Source organism: Pelodiscus sinensis, chromosome 28 (assembly GCF_049634645.1).
Source record: "Pelodiscus sinensis isolate JC-2024 chromosome 28, ASM4963464v1, whole genome shotgun sequence".
Classification (NCBI taxonomy): Eukaryota; Metazoa; Chordata; order Testudines; family Trionychidae; genus Pelodiscus; species Pelodiscus sinensis.
The window spans coordinates 5,792,156-5,819,154 of record NC_134738.1 but is presented as its reverse complement, the minus strand read 5'-3'; the positions used below and the strand labels follow the sequence as shown (position 1 = coordinate 5,819,154).

General features: G+C 64.2%; 1 protein-coding gene across 1 annotated transcript in view; it reads left to right on the top strand.

Annotated features, from left to right (window-relative positions):
- Window positions 1–26,999, top strand: part of FER1L5 (fer-1 like family member 5) — a 63,422-nt gene that overhangs the window by 28,383 nt on the left and 8,040 nt on the right. Inside the window, exons 23-46 of the mRNA XM_075911059.1 lie at window positions 1,506–1,695; window positions 2,057–2,212; window positions 2,299–2,427; window positions 2,684–2,847; window positions 5,057–5,171; window positions 5,982–6,084; window positions 6,476–6,639; window positions 7,678–7,854; window positions 8,369–8,501; window positions 8,674–8,751; window positions 9,705–9,886; window positions 9,968–10,126; window positions 13,865–14,191; window positions 14,856–15,017; window positions 15,127–15,292; window positions 16,043–16,068; window positions 17,506–17,562; window positions 17,659–17,766; window positions 18,667–18,798; window positions 19,144–19,299; window positions 19,892–19,983; window positions 22,004–22,174; window positions 22,753–22,901; window positions 23,130–23,269. Of these exons, the coding sequence (XP_075767174.1) occupies window positions 1,506–1,695; window positions 2,057–2,212; window positions 2,299–2,427; window positions 2,684–2,847; window positions 5,057–5,171; window positions 5,982–6,084; window positions 6,476–6,639; window positions 7,678–7,854; window positions 8,369–8,501; window positions 8,674–8,751; window positions 9,705–9,886; window positions 9,968–10,126; window positions 13,865–14,191; window positions 14,856–15,017; window positions 15,127–15,292; window positions 16,043–16,068; window positions 17,506–17,562; window positions 17,659–17,766; window positions 18,667–18,798; window positions 19,144–19,299; window positions 19,892–19,983; window positions 22,004–22,174; window positions 22,753–22,901; window positions 23,130–23,269 (3,436 nt within the window). The remainder of the gene's footprint in view (window positions 1–1,505; window positions 1,696–2,056; window positions 2,213–2,298; window positions 2,428–2,683; window positions 2,848–5,056; window positions 5,172–5,981; window positions 6,085–6,475; window positions 6,640–7,677; window positions 7,855–8,368; window positions 8,502–8,673; window positions 8,752–9,704; window positions 9,887–9,967; window positions 10,127–13,864; window positions 14,192–14,855; window positions 15,018–15,126; window positions 15,293–16,042; window positions 16,069–17,505; window positions 17,563–17,658; window positions 17,767–18,666; window positions 18,799–19,143; window positions 19,300–19,891; window positions 19,984–22,003; window positions 22,175–22,752; window positions 22,902–23,129; window positions 23,270–26,999) is intronic.

Below are 26,999 nucleotides of genomic sequence, written 5' to 3'. Positions count from 1 at the left end.
AGACCTCGCAGATGCAGTGTGGAGCCTGGAGACCCGGCTCTCGGACCCTGCAAGACGGGGCGGGCCCAGAGCCCGGGAGCTACGTTGCAGGCCTGAGCCCTGGCGCCCACGTCAGCCGGCACCAGCTCCTAACAGCCGTGCAGACACCTCGGGGCAGCACAGGACGTGGCCGGCCCGGAGCGCGGCTCAGAGGGGGGGAAATTGCTTTGCGCTCCGGCCACGCTCCAAGGCCTCACGGTGCTTCGCCCACGGCGACAGGCCTGCGAGTCCGTGCCCCTCTGCCCCCGGCTCGGCCGGCCGTGCACACAGCCCCAGGGTGCTGAGTGGCTCCGGGATTTCTAGCCTCACTGTGGCAAGTTGTGACTCACCAGCACAGCGCCTCCCGCTGGTCACGCTGGGAATTACTCGGCTCAGCAGCACCCACCTCCCGCCAGTGGCTCGCCCGCTCTTACTGGTTCCCCGTTCCCCAGGGCCTGATATCAGGACCACGGAGCCCTTTCCCTCTGGGCCCTGCCCTACCACAGCACCCCCACACCCTGGGGTCCTCCCCTCCCAGGGAACCCCAACCCCCTATGCTCACCATGCCTTAGTGACCCACTGCCAGGCACATCATCTAGCTGGCAATGGCCGCCTGGGTTAATCACTCAGCATTGGCAGGGGGTGTGGACCTGCTGCTTCTGCCCTGGCTGCTCCTCTGCAGCCTTAGTACCTGCTTGGGCCCCTCTAGTCGGGCCTCAGCCTGGGGGTTATTCAGGCCTGAGATCCCCAGCTCACCTGCCTTCTCCCAGCCCTGCTCTGTCCATGGTCCCTGCTAGCAGGCAGCCAGGTCCCACTCCCTCCAGAGCTGGAGCAAGAGTGTGCACCTCGCCTCCAGGAGCCCTTTTTATAGCGATTGGCTGACGCTAGCTCCCCCCTGATTGGCTCCCAGGGCTGGCTTTAACCCCTTTTATGCCAGGAGCAGGGTGGCGCCCCCTGAGCAGCATGGGAATGACACCTGGTGTTATTAACCCGAGGGGGCCAGAATCGGGTCTCAAGCAGCAGGTTGATCTCTGTACTGTACTAAGGTCTAAGCATAGCACGTCTACCACTTCCCCCTCGTCCACAAGGCTTATACTACTCGGCAAGGTCTGAGGGGTGTGAGTCCGAAGGAGGAAGGGGAATGTTTAGGGCAGGAGGCAAGGAAACCAAAGGCTGGCGCTCAGGGGAAGAGCCCTACCCGTGAGATCTGGGAGGTTATGGGGCTGCCTCCCAAGGGGAAGGCACGGCGTCTCCACCCCGTGGGCATGTAAAACTGGACGGGACAGAGCCCTGGCAAAGGCTGCAGGGAGCAGCCCTGCCTACAGAAGGGGGACTGGCCCCCTCTTTTCCGGTTCTAGCCTACCCGCTGCCATGGGTCAATTCTACCTTCCTCATCTCTCCCTGGTGGGGCACGGGCAGGTCAGTTTCAGACCCCTCTTCTTCCTGCGCTGGGCCAGCTCTGACCTCTCCCTGTTGGCTGGTCGCAGACGGCCGCTGCCCAGCTTGAAAGGGCGGGTGACAGCCACAGGCCTGGATCAGCACCTGAGAGACCTGCGTGGCCGGCTCCTCAGCCAAGTAGCCAGGGCTGCAGAGAGGATGAGTGCTGGGACTGACCCCAAGACCCTGATCGCCAAGGGAGAGGACTGGCTGCAGAGGATCCGCTCTGTCACGCCGGAGGTAGGCCAAGGCCTCGTGCTGCCTCCCAGACACCCACCCTGAGCTACCGGGCCCACTGGCAGCTCCTCCGCCATCCTGCTGCCCCTAGGGGCTGCAGCTGAGCACCTTCCCGGCCCGTGCTGGGCCAGACCGAGGGCTGAGCCGGGGCTCCGCATGGTCCTGTCCTGGCTCCCTGGAGGCAGGAGCAAGGAGTGATGCTGCGTCAGTGCTATGGGGCTCGCAGGGGGGCAGAACCACTCCTCAGTCCCCCTGGAGCTGCGCCTGCCCACAGGCCCGGCAGGGGGAATTGGCACTGCCCATGCCATGGGAAGGAGAGCAGCCTCGGCAGTCTCATCTACCCAATCTCTTCTCCCACCCCCAGCCCCACGCCAGCATGCCCGATGTGCTGATCTGGATGCTGTGCAAGGAGAAGCGGGTGGCCTATGCCCGGGTGAAGGCTCACACCATCATGTTCTCCAAGGCGGAGCCCAGTGCCTGTGGCAGGCTGTGCGGGAAAACCCACACCCTCTTCCTGCAGGTAAGAGCTGTGCCAGTGCCCTGCCCTCTCGCCAGCCCGGGGCTGGCCCTGTCCACACGCCCTGGCTCTTTGCCCTTCTCCCGCAGAGCCCCCAGGGCGACGGGAAGGGCACCGTCCTCGGCCAGCTGCGCGTGCGGATGTGGCTCGGCCGGGTGTCCGACAGCCAGGAGACCATGCGGTTCTGCGAGGGGACCATCGGGGTCCATGCAGAGACGGTGAGGCGGAGCGGGGGGGCAGCTTCGGGGCAGGCCTCTCGCCACTGGGGCAGGGCGTCCCTGTGGGGAGGGAGGGCAGTGCCGTGTACACACCGCGCCGCGGGCAGCCCAGGCGACTGTGACTCCCCGTCGCTTGCCCTGCCACCACAGCCCCTCCGCCACCCCCCTTGCGGTGCCCAGAGCCCAGCCCGGCCCATGGAACGGCACCCGCTCTGACCCGCTTCCCTCCGTGTCTGTCGCGCCCGGTGCCACCCAGTACGAGAACCAGGTGAAGATCTTTGGGCAATGGGGCTCCAAGGGGCTGATGCAGCATCCCAGCTTCTCGGACATCACTGGGAAGATTGGTCTCCCGAGGGACAAGTTCCAGCTGCCCAAGGGCTGGCAATGGGACGGCGACTGGGCGGTGGAGCCGCAGCGGCGGTGAGTTGTGGCTCTGAGCCTGCTCTGCACAGGGACCCTGTTGGTGGGAGCAGGCCTGGAGGAGGCCAAAGAGCACATGGGAGGGGGGCTGCAGGAATCTCCCCGGTGTCGAGCAGGCTGCTCGGAGGTGAGGTTGCACCGTTTTCTGCAAGGCCTGACGTGGCCTGTAATATAACAGGTTCTGGGGACACGGCTGAGAGGGCCAAATCAGGGTGAACTGCTTAGAGACAGGGCTACGTACAGCCCCGAACTGGGGGTTCTTCACTATAAGGCTCCAAACCCATCACACAGAGCACGCCTGTTCGCCGCACTGGCCAGCAAGTCACACGAGCAACCCCCGGAGACACTGGACACGTGGAGGTTACGAAAACCAACCTCGCCCAACCCGAAACGGTTCTGCTGAACCGTCCCTGGTCAATTCATACTTCAGCCCTTACCCAGAAGGCCTGCTGGGCCAGGCCTTTCACATCTGACAGCCAAAGGGTTCTTGGTAAAAGAAAAGGTTGAGAGTAAAATTGTTAAGAAAACAGAATGACTCTAATTACAACTCCCTGGTGCAGGCTGGGGGCAGAGACGCAATGCTCGGCTGCCTTGCACGTCTCTGCGTGCGCCCGGCTCAGCCATCCTTCCGGGCCCAGTTCCTGGCAAAGCTGGTCCTGAAGTGACGAGCTGGAGTGAGAACCTCTGGGGCCCTGTGGCGGGAACCCCCTTCTCCCTGTGCGACCGTAGCTCCCCAGCTGAGTTTGTCACATGAGCCGGTCGCCTGCCCGTGCCTGACTCGGGCCTTTTTAGTCAGCGGCCCTGGCTCAGGTACCAGGCTGCACGGTCACAGCAAAGGGCCTCAGGTGCAGACTGGCCTCACCTGAGCTGCGCTGTCAGTAGGCAGGCCAGGCCTGTTGAGTCTCCCAGAAGCAAACACGCCCAGAGCCGACACTCGTAACTTTAAATCCAAACACGAGCCATCCCTGCAGAGGAGTCGTACAGACAGAAGCAGCGAATCATCAGCTTTCTATAGACATCTCTCCTGGCCACTGTGCACAGGGTTCGGTACAAACATAGAACAGCGGTTGCAACAATGATTTGCATGTTCGTATCAGAATCATCCATTTGGAAATGGGCGACAGGGGAGGGGTCAGGTGAGGATCCCTCTGGGGCATCTGGCACTGGCTGCTGTGGGCAGACAGGACACTGGGCTGGGTGGACCTTTGGTCTGACCCAGTGTGGCCGTTCTTATGTTCTAAGCCAAAAACGTCTTATGGCCCAGGGCAGGAAACAGCACTAGATGGCCTTTGGGAACTAACCTGTGATACTGGACTGTGCAGGCTCCTTGAGAGGCAAGGTGGTTAAAGGGTTAAATGTGACTTCAGCTGAGGGTTGGAGTAGGATGGGAAAAGCTAAGCTAGTGAAGGGCCTGGAGAGCTGCTTGCAGAACAGAACTGCGGAACTCACTGCTGTAGGATACTTTTGCAGAAAATAGATGAGCCCATGTCCCGGAGGGTATGTCTACACTACCACCCTAGTTCGAACTAGGGTGATTAATGTAGTCAATTGAAGTTGCAAATGAAGCCCGAGATTTCAATATCCCGGTCTTCATTTGCATCTTGCCGGGCGCCGCCATTTTTAAATCCCCGGTAGTTCGGACTCCGTGCCTGTGGCTACACGCGGCACGGAGTAGGTAGTTTGAATTAGGCTTTCTAATTTGAACTACCGTGACATCTCGTCGAGAGCCTAATTCAAACTACCTACTCCATGCCGCGTGTAGCCGCGGGCACGGAGTCCGAACTACCAGGGATTTAAAAATGGCGGCGCCCGGCAAGATGCAAACGAAGCCCAGGATATTTAAATCCCGGGCTTCATTTGCAACTTCGATTGACGACATTAACCACCCTAGTTCGAACTAGCGTGGTCGTGTAGACAGACCCGGAGAGATTAGCTCTGTCCCAGTCAGGATCCTGTCTGCGTATTGTCTCAGGGCGTTCAGACTTTGTATGAGGCCTCATGGTGTAAGAAGATCACCAGCTGGGCTAGGAGGAACATGCTCCCTCACTGGTGGAGAGTTGCCTGGAGGGTTCTCTAGGCCCTCCGCTGCTGAGGTTCAGTGGGAGAGAAGAGGAAGATGCATGCAGAGCCAGCAAGCCACACCTTGGAAAAGCCATGAGATGAGACTTCCACATTCCTGACTTGGCCTTGGCCTCGGCCTCCCACTCAGGCTGCTGCTGGACACCGAGACCAACCTGCGGGAGGTGCTGGAGGAGGTGTACGAGAACGAGTGCCGGCAGCCGGGGGAGGAGTGGGCCCCGGCCCCTTGTCCCAACACTGATGCGGTGAGGAGAGGGTTAGGGTTAGGGTTAGCACAGGCAGCATGGCCAGGGCTACAGCTCTGTCCCCACCCTGCACTAGTCTGGAGGCTCCACGCCTGCAGCTCCCATTGGCCAGGAATCACAGCCAATGGGAGCTGTGGGGGCAGGGCCTGCAGGCGAGGGCGGGGCAGCGTGGAGCCACCTGCCCCCTGACCAGATGGGGGAACTGCCCTGCCCCCACCCGTGCCCCAGCCCTGAGCTCCCTTCCTCCCCCACGCTACCTGCTACCCAGACCCCACGCCCCCACCCCAGCCTCCAGCCCTGAGCCCCAATCCCACACTCCAGCCCCCTTGACTCCAGCCCAGAGCCCCCTCCTCCACTCCAAACGCCTCACCCCAGCCCCACCCCCTCCTGCCACAACCCCCTGCCCACAGCCCCCTCCCGCTCTCTGAACTTTGGCCCCACCCTGGAGCCCACGGGGCCCCCAAAAGAGTTAACCAGGTGTCATCTTGGAGGGTGAATTTCACTGCTCTGTGCCCTCAGCCCAGGCCCCGTGGGCAGGAAACAGGACAGGGGCGGCTGCCCCGGGCCCCGTGCTTCACTAGGCCCCGCAAAACTCTCGTCCGCCCCTGCCTGGGGGAGATACATGCCCGCTCCAGCCTGAGCACGGCTCCACCCGAAACCACCCCCCCCCCGCTTCACAGCCCCGATCCGGGGGGGGCCCGAGGCTTCGGCCCTTGCAGCAGCCCCTGGCCCTCGGGCAGGAGACTCTGGCCATGCCCAGGCTGCCAGGCCTTGCGCCCGCTCCCCCAGCTCCCTGCTGCTCGGTTCCAGGGCGGAGCCGCCGTCGCCCCCAAGGAAGCCATCGTGTGCCCCAAGGGCTGGCATTTCCCGGACAGCTGGAGGGTGGAGGTGAACCGAGCGGTGGACGAGTCGGGTACGTGGCCTCGTTCCAGGGGAACCGCTGGGCTGCGAGGCGGGAGCAGCCGGAGAGCCGGGACCGAGCCGCTGCCCACGCCAAGCGCTGGGGCTCGGTGCTGGCTCTGCCCCCGGCTGACCCGCCGGACAGGGCTGCAGCCGGGTCCCAGCACAAGCTGCCCCCCCTGCCAGACAGGCCGTGCAGGCTGAGCCCCTCGCCCTGGGCGGGGCTGGGGGTCCTGGGCGCTCTGTGCCGCCGGAGGGCTGGTGAAGGGACACTGGTGCCGTGTGCAGCCGCGGTCGCGGGATCAGCGCCCCGCAGGGCCCGGGCAGCAGAGGCCAGGCAGGAGGCGGCCTGGCCGCGGGAGCCCAGATGCCCGGGTCCTGAGGCAGCGCGGCTCCTCCGGCAGGCTGGGAGTACGGCGTCGGCATCCCGCCCGCCGGAGCCCCCCAGGCCTGGAGCGCGGCGGAGAAGACGTACCACACGCACCGGCGCCGGCGCTGGCTGCGGAGACGCTGTCGGGACCTGAGCCCCCAGAGCCAGGAACAGGAAATCGCCTCCTTTCTGCAGCTGGTAGGGGCCGCGATGGCAGCGCTATGGGGCTGTGCTTGCGGGGGGCCGGGGGGGCTGTGTTTGCAGGGGGTTGGGGGGGCTGTGTTTGCAGGGGGTTGGGGGGCTGTGTTTGCAGGGGGTTGGGGGGCTGTGTTTCGGGGCGGGGGGGCTGTGTTTGCAGGGGGTTGGGGGGGCTGTGTTTTGGGGCGGGGGGGCTGTGTTTGCAGGGGGTTGGGGGGCTGTGTTTGCAGGGGGTTGGGGGGGCTGTGTTTGCAGGGGGTTGGGGGGCTGTGTTTCGGGGCGGGGGGGCTGTGTTTGCAGGGGGTTGGGGGCTGTGTTTTGGGGCGGGGGGGCTGTGTTTGCAGGGGGTTGGGGGGCTGTGTTTCGGGGCGGGGGGGCTGTGTTTGCAGGGGGTGAGGGGGCTGTGTTTCGGGGCGGGGGGGCTGTGTTTGCAGGGGGTGAGGGGGCTGTGTTTCGGGGCGGGGGGGCTGTGTTTGCAGGGGGTTGGGGGGGCTGTGTTTTGGGGCGGGGGGGCTGTGTTTGCAGGGGGTGAGGGGGCTGTGTTTCGGGGCGGGGGGGCTGTGTTTGCAGGGGGTTGGGGGGGCTGTGTTTCGGGGCGGGGGGGCTGTGTTTGCAGGGGGTTGGGGGGGCTGTGTTTTGGGGCCGGGGGGGCTGTGTTTGCAGGGGGTTGGGGGGGCTGTGTTTCGGGGCGGGGGGGCTGTGTTTTGGGGCCGGGGGGGCTGTGTTTGCAGGGGGTTGGGGGGGCTGTGTTTTGGGGCGGGGGGGCTGTGTTTGCAGGGGGTTGGGGGGGCTGTGTTTGCAGGGGGTTGGGGGGCTGTGTTTCGGGGCAGGGGGGCTGCAGCCCACAGTCCCTGGGGGGTCGCCGTGACAAAGGAGCAAGCGCTGTCAGGACACCTGGCTGCTCCGCGAATCGCCGAGGCTCCCGGAGCCAGCAGGGGACGGGGGACGCCCCACGGAGCCGGGGGTCTGCCGGAGGGGAAAGGCCTGGCGGGTCAGGGCGGAGTCTGCCCCGGCCCCAGGCCCCGCCCGTTCTTGCAGCACGCTGCCCGGAGGCCGGCGGACGAGGACAGCTGGGAATACGCCTCCTTCTGGGGCTGGAAGTTCCACCTGCAGCCCCGGCCCCAGGACACGTACCGGCGGCGCTGCTGGCGCAGGAAGCTCGCGCCCCTGCAGCCCACCAGGGCAGCGCCCATTTTCCTCCTGGAGGGCTCCCTGGTAAGAGCCGGGCAGCAAAGGGGCATCGCTCTGGGCTGGTCACTCGGCCGCTGTTCTAGCCCCGGGGTCAGCTCCTCCCGCTGCCGGCCACGCACGGGAATGGCTGGACCCTGGACCCAGCTGGAGGCTTCGCCGGGGCAGGCAGATCTCGGCTGGGCCCCCAGACTGGCCCATGCAGCCGTACGCCCAGGGGTCCCCGGCTGGAGAGGGAGGGCAGCGCCCCAGGCCCCTTGGCTCCCCTTGGCACCGCTCTCCTTCCTCTGCCACAAAGCACCATCCAGCCACCAGCACAAACCGCGGGCCCGAAGCAGGCCCGATACCAGAGGTGATGGGCACAAGGGCCGCCTGCCCCAAGCAGCTCGCAGCCCCGGGCAGGCAGCCCCGAGCCCCGGCACAAGGAGCTGCAGGGACTGGTTCCAGCAGAGCTGGGGGCTGGGAGCGGGAGGCTGGATCTGCCCGGCGAGCCCCAGCCAGGCTCCGGGCTGCCCAGGGCTGAGGGCTGCTCCCTGCGCAGGGTGTGGAGCTCGGGGAGCAAGGCGAGGAGGAGCCCGAGACGAAGGCGCCGGAGGCGGGCGGAGGGGAGAAGAGGTCCCCGGCACAGAACATCCTGCAGCTGAACACGCCCCTGATCACCTGCGTCTTCCCGCGTGAGTCCCTGGCCCCGGCTCATCCCGCGGCCCTGGAGCCGGCCCTCGTCCTCGGCTGGGTCCCTGGCTCCACGGCCACGGCAGGGAGCCCCGGCTGCAGCTGGGCCCGGGGCTGGATCGTGGGGGGGGGAGCAGGAGTGTAGGGGAGGCCTGTGAACTCTTCATTTTCCAGAGCCTAATTCCTACCAGCTGCGCTGCTACATCTACCAAGCCAGGGACCTGGTGCCGAGCAAAGGCAAGAGCTCCTCCGGTAGGCGGCCTGATGCCCCCCGGCCTCCCCCAGACCGGCCCTGACTCCCCCTCCCCTCCCCCCAGACCGGCCCTGGCTCCCCCTCCCCTCCCCCCAGACCCGCCCTGACTCCCCCTCCCCTCCCCCCAGACCAGCCCCGGCTCCCCCTCCCCTCCCCCCTGACCGGCCCTGACTCCCCCTCCCCTCCCCCCAGACCCGCCCTGGCTCCCCCAGACCTGCCCTGACTCCCCCTCCCCTCCCCCACACCTGCCCTGGCTCCCCCCAGACCTGCCCTGACTCCCCCTCCCTTCCCCCAGACCGGCCCTGGCTCCCCCTCCCCTCCCCCCACACCTGCCCTGACTCCCCCTCCTCCTCCCCTCCCCCACACCTGCCCTGACTCCCCCTCCCCTCCCCCCACACCCACTCTGACTCCCCCTCCCCTCCTCTCTCCTCTCCTCCCCCCAGACCTGCCCTGACTCCCCCTACCCTCCCCCCGCACCTGCCCTGGCTCCCCCTACCCTCCCCCCACACCTGCCCTGGCTCCACCCATCCTCCGCCCCACACCTGCCCTGACTCCCCCTCCCCTCCCCCCACACCTACTCTGACTCTCCCTCCCCTCTTCTCTCCTCTCCTCCCCCCACACCTGCCCTGATTCCCCCCTCTCTTCCCCACACACCTGCCCTGGTTCCACCCCCATCCTCTGCCCCAGACCTGCCCCGATTCCGCCCCCATCCTCAACTGCCCCGGCTCCTCCCACCATCCCCCCAGACCTGCCCTGACTCCCCCCATTCCTCTGCCCCACCCCTCTCCTGGCTCTGGCCAGACAGGCCCCTCGGTGGGCAGAGCCCTGCCCGACCTGCCGTCTAAACAGCGTCCCTGCCGTTTCTGTGCCCGTGGGCTGCACAGGGCAGGCGGGAGCCCAGAGACCCCACCCCCCTGACAGATTCCTGCCCCCTCACCACTTCCACCCTCAGATCCCTATGTCCACGTGTCCTTCCTGCACATGAGCCAGCGCACACGGACCCTGCCTGCCACCCTGAGCCCCAGCTGGGACCAGACCCTGGTCTTCCACCACCTGCTGATCTACGGAGACCCCCAGGCCACCCGGCAGGACCCGCCGCTGGTGGTGCTGGAGCTGTTTGACCAGGACGTGATCGTAAGTGCAGGCTCCTGGGCGGGAACGGAGGAGCCGGGGCTGGGGCCTCGCGTGATCTGGTCACATCTCCCATTGCACTAGGACAAGGATGACTTCCTGGGCAGGAGCATTTGCCCCCCACTGGCCTGTCTGGAGCTGGACTGCAGGCTGCCCCCCCGCCTCCAGTGGCATCCGATCACCAGGCAGCAGAAGGACGCGGGCGAGCTCTTGGCGGCCTTTGAGCTGCTGCTGGAGACTGAGGTAGGGGGGCTATTCGAGGGGGGACCCGCCCAGGACAAGAGACAAGCCCCCCCCCCATCTCTCTCCCCAGCACTGGCTGTAGTAAAGAACATCGGAACGGCCAGAGTGCGTCAGACCAAAGGTCCAGCCAGCCCAGTGCCCTGTCTGCCCACAGTGGCCAGTGCCAGGTGCCCCAGAGGGAGTGAACTGAACAGGGAATGATCAAGCGATCTCTCTCCTGCATCCATCTCCACCCTGTGACACACAGAGGCTGGGGACACCATTCCTCACCCAGCCTGGCTAATAGCCATTGATGGACTTAACCTCCATGAATGTATCTAGTTCTCTTTTAAACCCTGTTCTAGTCCTAGCCTTCACAGCCTCCTCAGGCAAGGAGTTCCACAGGTTGACTGTGTGCTGTGAGAAGAAGAACTTCCTTTTATTAGTTTTAAACCTGCTGCCCATTAATTCCATTTGGTGTCCTCTAGTTCTTATATTACGGGAACAAGTAAATAACTTTTCCTTATTCACTTTCTCCGCACCAGTCATGACTTTATAAACCTCAGTCATATCCCCCCTTAGTCTCCTCTTTTCCAAGCTGAAAAGTCCCAGTCTCTTTAATCTCTCCTCGTATGGGACCCGTTCCAAACCCCTCATCATTTTAGTTGCCCTTCTCTGAACCTTTTCTAATGCCAGTATATCTTTGAGATGAGGAGACCACATCTGTATGCAGTATTGAAGATGTGGGCGTACCATGGATTTATATAAGGGCAATAAGATATTCTCCGTCTTATTCTCTATCCCTTTTTTAATGATTCCTGTTTGCTTTTTTGACTGCCACTACACACTGCTTGGATGTCTTCAGAAAACTATCCACGATGACTCCAAGATCTCTTTCCTGATTAGTTGTAGCTAAATTAGCCCCCATCATATTGTACGTATAGTTGGGGTTATTTTTTCCAATGTGCATTACTTTACATTTAGCCACATTAAATTTCATTTGCCATTTTGTTGCCCAATCACTCAGTTTGGTGAGATCTTTTTGAAGTTCTTCACAGTCTGCTTTGCTCTTAACTACCTTGAGCAGTTTAGTATCGTCTGTAAACTGCCACCTCACTGCTTACTCCTTTCTCCAGATCATTTAAGAATAAGTTGAATAGGATTGATCCTAGGACTGACCCTTGGGGGACACCACTAGTTACCCCTCTCCATTCTGAACATTTACCATTTATTCCTACCCTTTGTTTCCTGTCTTTTAACCAGTTCTCAATCCATGAAAGGATCTTCCCTCTTATCCCATGATAACTTAATTTACATAAGAGCCTTTGGTGAGGGACCTTGTCAAAGGCTTTCTGGAAATCTAAGTACACTATATCTACTGGATCCCCCTTGTCCACATGTTTGTTGACCCCTTCAAAGAACGCTAAGGGTATGTCTACACTACAGCACTAATTCGAACTAACTTAGTTCGAATTAGTTAATTCGAACTAAGCTAATACAAATTAGTGCATAGAGACCTAAAAACTAGTTCGAATTAGCGTTTTGCTAATTCGAACTAGCATGTCCACACTGAGTGGACCCTGAACCGAGGTTAAGGATGTCCGGATGCAGTGCCGGCAGGGCATCAGATTAGGACTTAGAGGGTGGAGCTGCTGTCTCAGGCTAGCCGAGGGCTGTGCTTAAAGGGACCCGACCCCCACCCCGGACAGACAGTTCTCAGGGGTTCCCCGCTTGCAAAGCAGTCCTGGCTTGGAGTGCCCTGAGTGCCCACACTGGGCACATCACAGCACTCGGCCATCAGCCCAGCTGCACTTGCTGCAGGCTGGCATCCGGGGGAGGGGGTCAATCGGGGGGGCTGCAGGAGAGCTTCCACCCCGAGGAGCCCACAGAGCCACCCCAGTCCTCCCCATCGGGGTCTCGTGCCCCATTCCTCCCTCACCTCCTTCCACTTACCCCTCCCTAGCCCCCCTTCCTGATGTACAAAATAAAGGACACGTGTATTCAAAAATAGAAACTCTCTTTATTGAATAAAACTCGAGGAGACTGGGAAAAGGAGGTGGGAGAGAGGAAGAGAGAGGGTGGGAGAGGGGAGGGCAACTAAAATGATCAGGGGTTTGGAACGGGTCCCATATGAAGAGAGGCTAAAGAGACTGGGACTTCTCAGCTTAGAAAAGAGGAGACTGAGGGGGGATATGATAGAGGTCTATAAAATCATGAGTGGTGTGGAGAGGGTGCATAAAGAAAAGTTATTCGTTATTTCCCATAATATAAGGACTAAAGGACACCAAATGAAATGAATGGGCAGCAGGCTTCAAACTAACAACAGAAAGTTGTTCTTCACAAAGCAAATAGTCAACCTGTGGAACTCCTTGCTGCAGGAGGCTGTGAGGGCTAGAACTAGAACAGAGTTTAAAGAGAAGTGAGATAAAGTGATGGAGGTTGGGTCCATGGAATGGTATTAGCCAGGGGGTAGAAATGGTGTCCCTGGCCTCTGTTTGTGGAAGGCTGGAGATGGATGGCACGAGACAAATGGCTTGGTCACTGTCTTCGGTCCATCCCCTCCAGGGTCCCTAGTGTTGGCTACTGTCGGCAGACAGGCTACTGGGCTAGATGGACCTTTGGTCTGACCCAGTACGGCCATTCTAAGCTCAGGGCTCAGGGTTGGGGGTCTCACTGGGCCACCTTGATTTTCATGCAAACCTGCTCCTGGGTGGCCAGGCTGGCAGCTCTCCTGCCCTAGATGGCCACTTTCCTGTGCCTAGTGCAGAGGTCGTGGATGAGGTCCACGATGTCCGCACTAGACCAGGTGGGCGCCCGCCTCTTGCGGACCTGGGCAGGCTCCCGGGAGCCACCAGCCTGGTCCCGGGAAGAGGCGGAGGGCTGGGTGACAGCAGGTGGCTGGCTCGAGCCGTGCCAGGTGCAGGGTCTGCTGGCTGGGTGCTGGCAGGCTTGCACCTGGCATGAGCACCGTAGCCAGCCCGTGCCCCTTTAAGGGCTCCGGGGCCGGGAGGGGGGCAGACGAGTTTCCCTGGTGTTGGCCAGAGTGGCCACCAGGGAAAGCTGGGGAGGGCTAGCCTCCCACTAGTTCGAATTAAGTGGCTACACAGCCCTTAAGTCGAACGACTTAATTCGAACTAGGCTTAATCCTCGTGGAATGAGGTTTACCTAGTTCGAATTAAGTTCAAACTAGCGGAGCGCTAGTGTAGCGCCTATCAAAGTTAATTCGAACTAATGTCTGTTAGTTCGAATGAACTTTGTAGTGTAGACAGACCCTAAGAGATTAGTAAGACATGACTTCCCTTTACAGAAACCATGTTGACTTTTGCCCAACAAATTATGTTCTTCTACGTGTACAAGAGACGAGCCCCGGCCCCCGACCTCTCTCCCCAGCAATGGGTGCAGTACAAGAGGCAGGCCCCCTAATCTCCCCAGTACCCTGTGACCAACGTGGCTACCACATCTCTGGAGACAACCGGTCTCCGTGGCCGCCCAGGGTAGGACAGGAGGGGCTGGCTCACTGTCCGGCCGGTGTCAGGAAAACGTCCCACCTCGACGGGGAGCTGGGCGGTGGCGCAGGGTCCCTGGGAAGCGGTGGAATCCCCAGTCCTGTTGAAGAGCAGGTTGGGCAAATACCGGGTCGGGCGGGGCTGGGACTGCTTCATCCTGCCCCGGCACTGGGCCAGGCGAGGTCCCATGGGACTGGCACAGTCACTTGCTCCTCATGGCGAGGGTCTCAGGAGGGTCCCCCTTCCCCCAAAGGCTGAGACGGCTGCACTCCCGGAATGGCAAGGAACCGGGACGGAACCCCCAGCCCACGTAGGAGGGTGTCACTGGGCCATCGGCCACGAGGGAGGAAGCCACGGGAATCACTCTTGGTTGCCAGTCCTGGTCCTTCCCCAGCACAAATCCTCTGTCCATTCTGTGCGAAGAAACGGCCTTAGCACAGCCAAGCCGGAGCATCACACGGCGTCCTTGCCCCCCTCCCAGGACGGTGCCCCCGGCCGCCTTCCTGTCCCCCCCTGGAAGAACGGGGTCTACACCATCCCTGCCGGCATCCGGCCCACGCTGCGGCTGATGGCCATCGAGGTGCGTGACGGCCACGGCCCTGCTCACGTGGACGGCTTATCTGGGGGGAGGGCGCATTGCACTGCACGGCCACTGCCACGGGGCTGGTGAGCTGGGTCTCTGTCCCGTGGGCAGCTCCAGCCAGCAGGCACCGCGAGGCAGCAGGAGTGGAGCTGGGAGCTCTCATGGACGGCTGGAGGCAGAGCTACGAAGTGGCACGTCCCGACCTGACCACGTGGGCAGAGCAGCTCTGGGCAGGGCAGTCGCGGCGCAGGGAGTCCCTGGGCAGAGGCTGGCCCTGGATCAGCACACAGGGCAGAGCCCACGGCCCCAGTGCCTCGCGGGTGCCTTCCTTCCCCAGGAGCCGGGCGAGTGCTCAGCCCGGGGGCCGGGGGCCGGTCGCCCTCCCGTCGAGGCCCCGTGGAGTGAGAGTCTGGCGGGATGGGGACGGGCACTTTCCCCCAGAGCCTGCTTCTCCCCTGGCCAACGCCAGCCCCGACAGCCGCTCTCCTGGCACCAGCCTCGTCCCCATCCCCGGCACAGACCCAGGCTGCAGCGGCCCCGGCTGGCCAGGCTCCCAGCTGCTTTCTGATGAAGGGTCCCACCAGAACCACACGGGCAGGCCCCGTCGCCCCTCCCTCATGTGGCCCTGCCGTGGCACAGCACTGCCCTCTTCCTGCCCCAGATCCTGGCCTGGGGCCTGCGGGGCCTGCGGAGCTACCAGCTGGTGAGCGTCATGTCGCCGAGCCTGGCGGTAGAGTGCGGCGGAGAGTCTGTCCAGACGGCGCCCATCAGAGACCCCCAGCAGAACCCCAACTTCCCCATCAGCGTCTTCCTCATGCGAGTGGTGAGCTCCAGCCACACCCCCGACCTGCCTGGGTCCCGCCGGCCCACCCCGCCCCAGCCCCAGGGCCGGACAGTGCTCCCTGGCTCAGGCCCCGCTTGCCACCCCGCAGCACCTGCCCGTGGAGGAGGATTTCGCGCCTCCCATTGAGCTGAAGGTCGTGGACAACCGGGAGTTTGGGTACAAGCCAGTCGTGGGCCAGGCCAGCGTGAGATCCCTGCGCCCGTACCTGTGCGAGCCCTCGGCCGAGGGGCAGCTCCCCCGCCTGCCCGCCCCAGGTCAGAGTCCGGCTCAGCAGCCCCAGGACCCCGGGGACACCAGCTTTCTCCCACTGCTGCCTGGGACCTCCAGGTCGCTCCCAGCCAGCCTCTCTCCTGTGGCTCTACAGTGCCGAGCCCCACGGGCCCCAGCCCTGAGCTTTGCCAGCTCGGTGCCAGCCCGGTGCCCGCGTGATGCCCACATGGTGCCCACGTGCTATAGCGCAGGAATGCTGCAGGGCCCCTCAGTCATGCCCCACAGCCCCGGCATTAGGTGTATCCCCAGTGAGCCCGGCACACAGCACAGCTGGGACCCGCAGCCTCTGCTACTCCAGCCGTGGGGTGCCCCCCAGCATTGCCAGAGGCTCTTGTTCCCAGGCTGCAGCCCCCCGACCCAGCTGCCGGTGCCCCTCCCTCCGAGCCTGGAGCAGCCTGAGAGCCAACCTCTGGCTGCCGTGGGCCGCGCCTTGCACCCGTTCAGCGTGGGCTACTGTGGCTCAGGGCAGGATCACCCCAAGCCACACTGGCCCTTCACACGCGCCCAGCTCGCCCCTGGCCTCCAGAGCGGTACGGCCCTGGTCCAGTTCCCACAGGGCCCGTCAGGATCCCTCTCTCCTCTTCCTCATTTGCATTCGAGGGCTAAATCCGGGAGGTGAAGGCCAGCTGGGCCCCGCGGGGTCGTGGGGTGTCTGACCTGCAAGCCACGCCCAGGCTATTTGCCATGGTGCCATTAATCCCACGTCTCTTCTCTCCTCTCCCCGCCCGGCGCAGTGACTCCCAAGGGGAAGCTCGCAAAGGTGAGTGCGACTTTCCCGCAGCCCGGAGCCAGCTGCCCCTCCTGCCACGGTGCACTGCTTTGCGCTTGCACAGAGCCTGCGTTTAACTGGCCAGGGGCTCTGCCCAGCGAGCCCTAGGAGAGCGGATCAGCTTGGACTAGTGCAGGGGGCAGACATCAGGCGATGGGGCTCTACCCAGCTCTGCCACAGACTCGCAGTGCACCCTTGGAGCAGCCACTCCATGCTCTGTGCCTCGGTTTCCCCACTGGGTGCCCTGCCTCCTGGCTGGGGTTCATGAATTAATTCTTGTCAAGCCCTGAGAGCCACTTGCTCAGAAAGGGGGGCTGCCCGTGTGCAAGTCTGGCCAGATCGATTGTAACCGATTGGTGAAATTCCCAGATTCAAAGCTTTGTGAGCAGGAAAACAGTGTCGGCCTCACAAGTGCAAATGAACCAAGTGAATCTCCGGGAATCCAAGTCACAGCGTCTCAGGCAGCACGTGCCTGGCGTTGCCAGCTGGGCCTTGTGGTGACGAGCAGCCCAGAACCCCCTCGGCCAGGGACAGAGCTGCAGCATCCCCGGCGGGCTCAGGGCTCAGCGCCGGGAGGGCTCGAGGGTCAGCGCTGGGAGGGCCGGGGTCAGGGGTCAGCACTGGGAGGGCCGGGGTCAGGGGTCAGTGCCGGGAGGGCCTGGGCCGGGGTCAGGGGTCAGCGCTGGGAGGTCAGGGGTCAGTGCCGGGAGGGCCTGGGTCGGGCTCGGGGGTCAGCGCCGGGAGGGCTCAGGGGTCAGTACCAGGAGGGCCCGGCCCGGGGTCAGGGGTCAGCACCGGGAGGGCCGGGGTCAGGGGTCAGTGCTGGGAGGGCCTGGGCCAGGCTCAGGGGTCAGTACCAGGAGGTCTCGGGGGTCAGCGCCGGGAGGGCCGGGGTCAGGGGTCAGCGCCGGGAGGGCGTGGGCCGGGCTCAGGGGTCAGGACCGGGAGGGCCGGGGTCAGGGGTCAGCTCCCAGCCGGCCTCTCCCTCAGCGTGATGAGAACGACGGGCACAAGTGTTGCGTGAGCAGCCTGTGTTCCCCAGGGGTCTCCGGGGGACCCACCACTGGCCTCTCCCTGCCTTGTGTAGCATTAGCACCGGGTGGGAAGGTGGCTCCCGGAGGGGCGGGGGAAATGCAGCTGCCCAAAGCGGAGTCCGAGCCCGAAGCCTGGCCCGGGCCTTGCTGAGTCACGTGCCGGCCCTGCCGGGGGGCGGGGACCCCACCCAGAATAGGCTGCTTGAAACCCAGATCCTGGCGGCCACGTCCCGGCTTCAGCTGCAGACCGAGCCCGGCCCCGCCAATAGGCCCGTCCCCCTCGGCTGGTCCCAGTGGTCCCCATGACGCCTCACATGACCTGGCTGGAACCAAAGCGCCACACGCACCCAGAATCCCCCTCCCCTATTGGACGCTCCTCCCCTCGCCCCTGCAGATGCTGGACAGGATGGCGGCCGAGTCCTGGCTTCGGGCACCACCGAGAGCAGAGAAGGTGGGTTTGGCAGAGGGGTCGGAAGGGTAATGGCTCTTGGGGGAGCCCCCACTGCCTAGCATGGCTCATGCTGCTCCCCCTCCCTTTGCGCCCCAGGAGGAGGAGGAGGAGGAGCAAGGCGACTGGTGGACCAAGTTCTACGCTGCCACCGGGGAGCTGGCAAAGAGCAGAGGCGACCTGCAGACAGGCCTGGGCCACCTGAAGGTGGGTGCCCGGCTGCAGCCACACGCGGGCACAGCTGGGCTGGGAGTTGCAAAGAGGCATCTCCCCTCTGCTGGGGATGATGACCACCCTGGGCCAGGTGGAACAGGCCTGTGGCTCCCCTCAGACCGATGGGCGAGGGGCCGGGCCTCTCTCTGGCCCAGGAGCTGTGAGGGAAACCAGCTGAGCTTTTCCGGACTGGCCGTAAGGAGTTTCCCTCCCTCGCTAGACCCCAGGATAGTCACAGAGGAGAGGTTGTGATGCTGTCAGCCAGGCAGGCCTTGGCGCACACTCTCTGCCCAGACTCATACGTTGCCTTCAGACAGCTGCCATGCTCCACCCCAGAAGCAGCTGCATGTCTGTGGTGGGTGAAGTGGTTTAGGCACCAGCCATTCCCTAGAACAAGCAGCAATGGGCTTAAACTGCAGCAAGGGAGGTTGAGGTTGGACATTAGGAAAAAGTTCCTGACTGTCAGGGTGGTTAAACACTGGAATAAATTGCCCAGGGAGGTTGTGGAATTCCCATCTCTGGAGATATTGAAGAGCAGGTTAGAGAAATGTCTCTCAGGGATGGTCTAGATAGTGCTGGGTCCTGCCATGAGGGCAGGGGGCTGGACGCGATGACGCTCGAGGTCCCTTCCAGTCCTAGTGTTCTCTGATTCTATGATGCCCAGGCCGCTAAGCTGAGCACTCGAAGCATGTACGAAACGGTGACCGATCTGTGGTCTGTGCTGCTCCCCGGGGAGAACGCGGCGCCCTGCTGGAGAAGGGCAGCTAACATGTGTCGAACGAAGGGCGCCTGGCGAGCCTGCTCCCTGGCAACACTCCAGGGTCTGCCCCTGGGTGCTTCACCCTCAGGGCACGTCCAGTCCCACCCCGCGCTGAGCCTGGCACTCCCTGGCAGGTCTATAGCTGTGAGCTGGAGGCCGTGCCGGAGTTCCAGGGCCTGCAGGATTTCTGCCAGACCTTCAAGCTGTACCGGGGCCGGGTGCGGGAGGAGGCCAGCGAAGACCCCCTGGTGGTTGGGGAATTCAAGGTGAGACCCAGGTGCCAGGAGTTTGTGGATTTCATTGCCAGGCTGACAGGGTGCCTCAGCCCGGTCCTTCCACCACAGCTCCTCAGCCTCCCCCCAGCACCGTGTGCGCTGTCTACAGAGTGCTCCCAGGCCCTGTCACCCACAGCCAGGCATGCCCCTGTTAGCCCTGCCCTCTGACCGCAGCCAGCAGCACCGCACCCAGCCCCTGCCTGCCCTGCCCTCGGAGCACAGTCGTGCAAGTTGCCCTGTTTCCAACAGGGACTGGCTTCCAGATGCCTGGGGGACAACACTCCGCTGGTGCAGTATCTGAACAGCTAGAAGTCATGTAGCTTGGTTTGTTTGCAGGGATCCTTCCAGATCTACCCCCTGCCGGAGGACCCCAGCTCCCCAGCACCGCCACGCCAATTCCAGCAGCTGCCCGAGAGCCATCCCCAGAAGTGTCTGGTCCGGGTTTACATCGTCCGGGCCTTTAACCTGCCGCCCAAGGACAGGAACGGCCTGGTACTGGCACCCAGTGCCCATGTCTTCCCACCCACCTTGCACAGTGACCCCGACGGGCAGCGCATTCCCCAGCACGCAGCTGTCTGGTGTGTTGTCCTGCACTGGCACCCAGTGAGCCACCAAGCCCAGAGCTGCCGGCGCAGGACAACAGTAGATCTCCAGTTTCATTACAACCGAGTCCAGGCCCTGCCAATCGTTCCAGGCCCCGAGTAGCCTGCTGGGCGCTGGCGTCTGGCGAGGGGCGGGTCTCCGAGCCGGCGGGAACACCTGCACGGCTGTTTGGTGCCAGAGCCCGAGCCTGTAGCCCCGCCCCCCAGACGTGCTGCTGTGGGTGGCCCCTGAGGCCCTGACACACCCCAGGCCCACTTTGGAGGCACCTGGCAGGCCCCAAGTGGCACAGTCCCCCTGGCGTCAGGGCACTACCAGCGGTTGTGCTGGTTCCCTGCCCGGTGTGCGATAACACCAGCTTGTGCTCGGCACAGGGCCTTGGCCCGCCCGGGCGCCCTTTCCAGCTCCTCGGCCAGACCCAGGTCCTGGCTGTGTCCAGCCCGGTACGTGGCACTCAGGGGATGCTTGTCGCTGCCTCCTGCAGTGCGACCCCTACGTCAGGGTCACCCTGGGCACGAAGAAGCTGGGGGACAGAGACCAGTATTTGCCCAACACTTTGGAGCCCGTCTTCGGCAGGTAAGTCCAGCCTGCAGCTCGGGCCTGAGCCTGCCCCTCTCCGGCAGCCCTGCGGAGGGAATGGGTCGGAACCCTGGGGCTGGGAGCCTGCCCGGGAGTGGACAGGACAGGCAGGCACAGCCATTCCAGCTCTCGGTGCCTGTTTGCAGAGGCAGCAGGGCGACATAATCAGCCTCCCTCAGCTGGAGCCATGAAATGGACAAGAGTGTCAGTTTCAGGGCTGGTTGGGGCCCTCTTCCAAAATGGGGGCTGGGGTCCAGCTGTGAGCCCCGGCAGTGCTGACAGCTGGAGCCATGGAGCCCCCCACCCCACACAGGGAGAAGAGAGCTGGCCGGGGCTGAGAGCTTGGCACCAAACGGAGAGCCTGGGTCTCACTCCCCGGCAGGTCAGTGCACGTGCCCTGGGGTGCACCACCAGCCGGAGGGCCGTGTAGCCAGGCAACACGCATAGTTACTGCAGTGTCTGTAAGACAGCCGCACATAGGCCAGTGCAGGGTGGCCAGAGCCCGGCGGCTGGGTGTATCTACACTGCACAGTGACCCGGCCGCGCAGCCAGGATCAGAGCCAGAGCCTGCGGCTTGGGGCTGCTCAGGGCATGAGCAATGGTCCTGCAGCCACGCCCTGGAACTCAGCCCCCGCTCCCACCCAGGGGCATGTCTGCATGTCAGCAGGCGCCTCCCAGGTCTGCAGCCCCAGGCTCTGGGATTCGCTGCTGCCGGTGCATTTTGCAGTGTAGACCAGGGGTGGGCAATAATTTTTGACGGGGGCCACACCAAGATTTTGGAAAGTGGCCGAGGGCCTCGCTCTTCCGTGATATTAATGGAGGCGGTGCGGGGTCTGAGATGCAGCAGGGAGCTTGGGGTAAGGAAGGGAGTTTGGGTGAAGGAGGCAGTTGTGACCCAGGGCAGGGGACTGGGGTGCAGGGGGTTGGAATGTGATCTAGGGCAGGAGGGGTTGTGATCCGGGGCAGAGGACTGGGGTGCCAGCTCTGGGAGGGGCTATGGGTGCAGAAGGGTGGCAGAGGGTTTGGGTATGTTGAGTGGGGGTCAGAGGGTGGGGGAAGGGAGGGGCTGGGGTGCCACAGGCAGGCTCTGGCCAGGAGACTTACCAGCCCAGCCTGCCTGCAGAGCTAAATGCTTGCAGAGCTTAAGACGTTTTTCAGCCAATCAGCCTGCCTGCCCTGTGCTGCCCTTGGCCTGTACAGGCTGCAGGGCCATGTGCTTGTGTGACGAAGTGAGCCGGAGATGGGGGGGCGTGGTGCTTCATGTGCTGCCTGTTATTCAAACAGGCAGCTCCCATTGGCCAGTTTCTGGCCAGAAACCGGCCAATGGGATTGTGCTGGGCAGGGGCAGAGCCTGAAGCCTTCCCCCCACCCCTCCAGGCTCACGGTTTTGAAAGAGAAACGGCCTGGCAGCCACTTTTCGGAGCGGCCTGCGGGGCTGCAAGGAGCCTGCCTGAGGCTCCCCACTGCGCCGCAGCCCGGACCGGGGGCTTGGTGGCCGCATGTGGCCTGCGGGCCGTATTTTGCCCAGGGCTGGCAGAGCTGCATCCTGTGAGCTCAGCGCTTCCCCGGACACCTGACTCCGGTCTCCTGCTGAGGCCTGGCAGGGAGCTCCCCCCCTCCCCCCCCCCACTGGGCTCTGCGCGCTAGAGCGTGTCCAGGACCCCAGCTTCCATCCAGCTGAGCTCTGCCCCCTCCCCGTGCTCAGTGCAGGAATCCGGACCCTGCTGCCCCTCCGCACCCTGCCCAGCCCAGCTGCCCTGTGCCAGCATGCGGAGCAGCGGGCCCTTGGCGTTGTGCCCCTGGCTTGTGGGGGGGCAGAGGCTGCAGGGCCCCTGCCTGGCCTGGCCCTGCAGAGCTGAAGCGTCCGATGGAGCCGCAAGCCAGTCTCCCCCTGCCAGGCGCTCGCTGTGCTGGGACCCTCTCCGGGCCCTGGGGCAGGAGGGGCTGGGGACAGAGCCCTCCGGCTGCAGAGTCTCTCCCTTCCTTTGCCCCCCCCCCCCCCCCCGCCCCCGGCCAGGCTGTTTGAGCTCCGCTGCACCATCCCGCTGGAGAAGGACTTGCAGATCTCGCTCTTCGACTACGACCTGGTCCTGCCCGACCAGAAGATCGGGAGCACCAGCATCGACCTGGAGAACCGGCTCCTCTCCCGCTTCCGGGCCCACTGCGGGCTGCCCCAGTCCTACTGCATGTGAGTGCCCCGCCCCCGCCCCGCCCCCCCGCTGAGCCAGTGGGGCTGGGGGGCAGGGGCAGCGCCACCCCCCTCCAGTGGGTGCCCAGGCTCAGGAGCCAGGCACGGGACCCCAGGAGATGGATGGGAAATGCAGGCTCCTGGGTCTGCCCGGCGGGACATGGGCCCCGTCCGATCGGGGCACCGGGGCTAGACACAGGCTGGCCCTGCTGCAGGAGCGAGGGACCCCAGTGCTGGCAGGGGGCAGAGCCCCGGATGGGGAGAGAGCTGGGGACCAGCATTGGGTGCCCAGGAGGGAGACAATCGATGGTGCAGGGGCAGACCAGTCCCAGCCTCACCTGCACTGGGGTCACCCCGAGAAGAGCACAGGACACCAGCCAGAGACTGGGGAGCTGCTCCCAGAAATGTCACTGCCCTGCTGGGCTCCCTTGGGCTAGTCCTGCCCTCTGGGCCTCAGTTTCCCCTCTGGGGACCAGTGTCCAGCCCTGGAAAGCTCTCTGCATCTAGGCATGAAACAGCCCCCGAATCCCTGCCCCCACCTCCACAGCCTCTTGCTGACCCTAGGGCCCCCTCCCCAGTGCCGGCCCCTCTCAGTGGCGAGACCAGCTCCTCCCCACCCAGCTACTGGAGACCTTTGCTAGGACCAAGGGCCTGGCTCCGCCCGAGTTCAGCGCAGACGGAGGCAAAGTCTCCTTCCTGGGCCGGGCCTTCCTGCTGGCCGAGTTTGGTGAGTGCTGAGCCCCAAGGACCCTGGGGTCCCCGCCCCCCTCTCTCAGGAGCCGTTGTCCAGCAGCCAGCCCATGAGGGGGCAGGCCCAGCCCTGGGATTTGGGTTGGGAGGCCGGGCTGCAGCAAGGAGCAGCCTGGGTGGGTGGGACCCAGGTGATGCTGGATCTGTCAGAGAGAAGGGAGCGAAGGGACGTCCTGCGCCCCGTAACCCTTGGCTTCCCTGCCAGAGGGCAAGGCGCCTGTGCACCGTCACCTGGGCCCCCCGAGAGAGCGCCTGGCCCTGCACCTGCTCCGCACCTGCGGGCTGGTCCCCGAGCACCTGGAGACCCGGACACTGTACCACAGCATCCAGCCCGGCATCGACCAGGTAGGGCCCCGCAGAGCGCCCCAAAGCCACCGCAACGGGGGGCAGCCTTCCTGGGACAGGCCCGGAGCCAGCTCTGCTCCATGGGGCAAGGGCTGTGTCCCTGGTGGGCCGCTCAGCGCGGAGCCCGGGCTGAGGATCCCAGGGGCACAGCCGACAGGGCCAGCCGGAAGGGGGAAGGGAGCCAGCCCAGGGCCCTGGTCCATCGCCCAGCCACGGCCTATGAAACAGCTACGTGACGGGGGTGCACTGGGATCCCGCGCTCCGGGCGGCTGCCCCTCCCTGGAGGATGTGTTCACATCGCGTGCGCACCCGGCACTGAGGGGGGGTGCGAGAGCTGTGCAGTGAGACAGTGGGTGTGCACCCGGCACTGTGGGGGGGTGCGAGAGCTGTGCAGTGAGACAGTGGGTGTGCACCCAGCACTGTGGGGGGGTGCGAGAGCTGTGCAGTGAGACAGTGGGTGTGCACCCGGCACTGTGGGGGGGTGCGAGAGCTGTGCAGTGAGACAGTGGGTGTGCACCCGGCACTGTGGGGGGGTGCGAGAGCTGTGCAGTGAGACAGTGGGTGTGCACCCAGCACTGTGGGGGGGTGCGAGATCTGTGCAGTGAGACAGTGGGTGTGCACCCAGCACTGTGGGGGGGTGCGAGAGCTGTGCAGTGAGACAGCGGGTGTGCACCCTGCACTGTGGGGGGGTGCGAGATCTGTGCAGTGAGACAGTGGGTGTGCACCCAGCACTGTGGGGGGGTGCGAGAGCTGTGCAGTGAGACAGTGGGTGTGCACCCAGCACTGTGGGGGGGTGCGAGAGCTGTGCAGTGAGACAGTGGGTGTGTACCCAGCACTGTGGGGGGGTGCGAGAGCTGTGCAGTGAGACAGCGGGTGTGTACCCAGCACTGTGGGGGGGTGCGAGAGCTGTGCAGTGAGACAGTGGGTGTGCACCCGGCACTGTGGGGGGGTGCGAGAGCTGTGCAGTGAGACAGTGGGTGTACACCCAGCACTGTGGGGGGGTGCGAGAGCTGTGCAGTGAGACAGTGGGTGTGCACCCAGCACTGTGGGGGGGTGCGAGAGCTGTGCAGTGAGACAGCGGGTGTACACCCGGCACTGTGGGGGGGTGCGAGAGCTGTGCAGTGAGACAGCGGGTGTGCACCCGGCACTGTGGGGGGGTGCGAGAGCTGTGCAGTGAGACAGCGGGTGTGCACCCGGCACTGTGGGGGGGTGCGAGAGCTATGCAGTGAGACAGTGGGTGTACACCCTGCACTGTGGGGGGGTGCGAGAGCTATGCAGTGAGACAGTGGGTGTACACCCTGCACTGTGGGGGGGTGCGAGAGCTGTGCAGTGAGACAGTGGGTGTGCACCCGGCACTGTGGGGGGGTGCGAGAGCTGTGCAGTGAGACAGCGGGTGTGCACCCGGCACTGTGGGGGGGTGCGAGAGCTGTGCAGTGAGACAGCGGGTGTGCACCCTGCACTGTGGGGGGGTGCGAGAGCTGTGCAGTGAGACAGTGGGTGTGCACCCGGCACTGTGGGGGGGTGCGAGAGCTGTGCAGTGAGACGATGCGTGTACACCCGGCACTGTGGGGGTGTGCGAGAGCTGTGCAGTGAGACAGCGGGTGTGTACCCAGCACTGTGGGGGGGTGCGAGAGCTGTGCAGTGAGACAGCGGGTGCGCACCCGGCACTGTGGGGGTGTGCGAGAGCTGTGCAGTGAGACAGCGGGTGTGCACCCGGCACTGTGGGGGTGTGCAAGAGCTGTGCAGTGAGACAGCGGGTGTGCACCCGGCACTGTGGGGGTGTGCGAGAGCTGTGCAGTGAGACAGCGGGTGTGTACCCGGCACTGTGGGGGGGTGCGAGAGCTGTGCAGTGAGACAGCGGGTGTGCACCCGGCACTGTGGGGGGGTGCGAGAGCTGTGCAGTGAGACAGCGGGTGTGCACCCAGCACTGTGGGGGTGTGCGAGAGCTGTGCAGTGAGACAGCGGGTGCGCACCCGGCACTGTGGGGGTGTGCGAGAGCTGTGCAGTGAGACAGCGGGTGTGTACCCAGCACTGTGGGGGGGTGCGAGAGCTGTGCAGTGAGACAGCGGGTGTGCACCCGGCACTGTGGGGGGGTGCGAGAGCTGTGCAGTGAGACAGTGGGTGTGCACCCAGCACTGTGGGGGTGTGCGAGAGCTGTGCAGTGAGACGATGCGTGTACACCCTGCACTGTGGGGGTGTGCGAGAGCTGTGCAGTGAGACAGTGGGTGTACACCCTGCACTGTGGGGGTGTGCGAGAGCTGTACCGTGAGACAGTGGGTGTACACCCTGCACTGTGGGGGTGTACGAGAGCTGTGCAGTGAGACAGCGGGTGTACACCCTGCACTGTGGGGATGTGCGAGAGCTGTGCAGTGAGATGATGTGTGTGCATCCGGCACTTTGGGTGTGTGCGAGAGCTGTACAGTGAGACAGCGGGTGTACACCCTGCACTGTGGGGGTGTGCGAGAGCTGTGCAGTGAGATGATGTGTGTGCATCTGGCTCTCTGGGTATGTGCAAGAGCTGTACAGTGAGATGATGTGTGTGCATCCGGCTCTCTGGGTATGTGCAAGAGCTGTGCAGTGAGTCAGCGGGTGTGCACTCGGTACCGAGGGGTGGGTTACACATGCATGTGCACGTGTGGGCATGGGTGCACTGGCACCCTGTGTGTGCATGTGTGTGCAGGCATATGTGTGTTTGTGTGGGTACAAGTCCGTGCGTGTTGGTGTCCATGTGAACCTGTATTCATGTGTGGGAGTGTGCGCTTGTGTGGGCGTGGCTGCAGGTGTGTGGGAGGCTGTGTGGCAGCAGGTATGGGGGCATAGCTGTGGTTGTGTGGGAGGCTGTGGCTGCAGGCGCATGGCTGTGTGTGTGTGTGTGTGTGGCTGCATGTGCATGGGCATAGCTGCAGGCATATGGGAGGCTGTGGGTGTGTGGGCATCGCTGCAGGTGCATGGCTGTGGGTGTGTGGGCATGGCAACAGGTGCATGGCTGTGGGTGTGTGGGCATGGCAACAGGTGCATGGCTGTGGGTGTGTGGGCATCGCTGCAGGTGGATGGGCGTGGCTGCGGGGGTGGGGACATGTCTGCAGGGGCCTGGACGTGGCTGTGGGTGTGTGGTCGTGGCGGCAGGGGCGTGAGCATGACTGCGGGGCAAGTGTATGGCTGCGGGGCTGGGGTCGTGGCTGCAGGAGCATGGGCGTGGCTGTGGGTTTGTGGGCGTGGCAGCGGGGCCGTGGCTACAGGAGCGTGGGCATGACTGCAGGGGCAAGGGTCTGGCTGCAGGGCCTGGGCGCGGCTGTGGGTGTGTGGGTGTGGCGGCAGGGGCGTGGCTGTGGGTGTGTAGGCGTGGCGGCAGGGGCGTGGCTGCAGGGGCCTGGGCGCGGCTGTGGGTGTGTGGGTGTGGCGGCAGGGGCGTGGCTGCAGGGGCCTGAGCACGGCTGTGGGTGTGTTGGCATGGCGGCAGGGGCGTGGCAGTGGGGCCGTGGCGACAGGAGCGTGGGCGTGGCTTTGGGGGTGTGGGCGTGGCAGCGGGGCCGTGGCGACAGGAGCGTGGGCGTGACTGCAGGGACAAGGGTCTGGCTGCAGGGCCTGAGCACCGCTGTGGGTGTGTGGGTGTGGCGGCAGGGGTGTGGCAGCGGGGCCGTGGCGACAGGAGCGTGGGCATGACTGCAGGGACAAGGGTCTGGCTGCAGGGCCTGGACATGGCTGTGGGCGTGTGGGCGTGGCGGCGGGG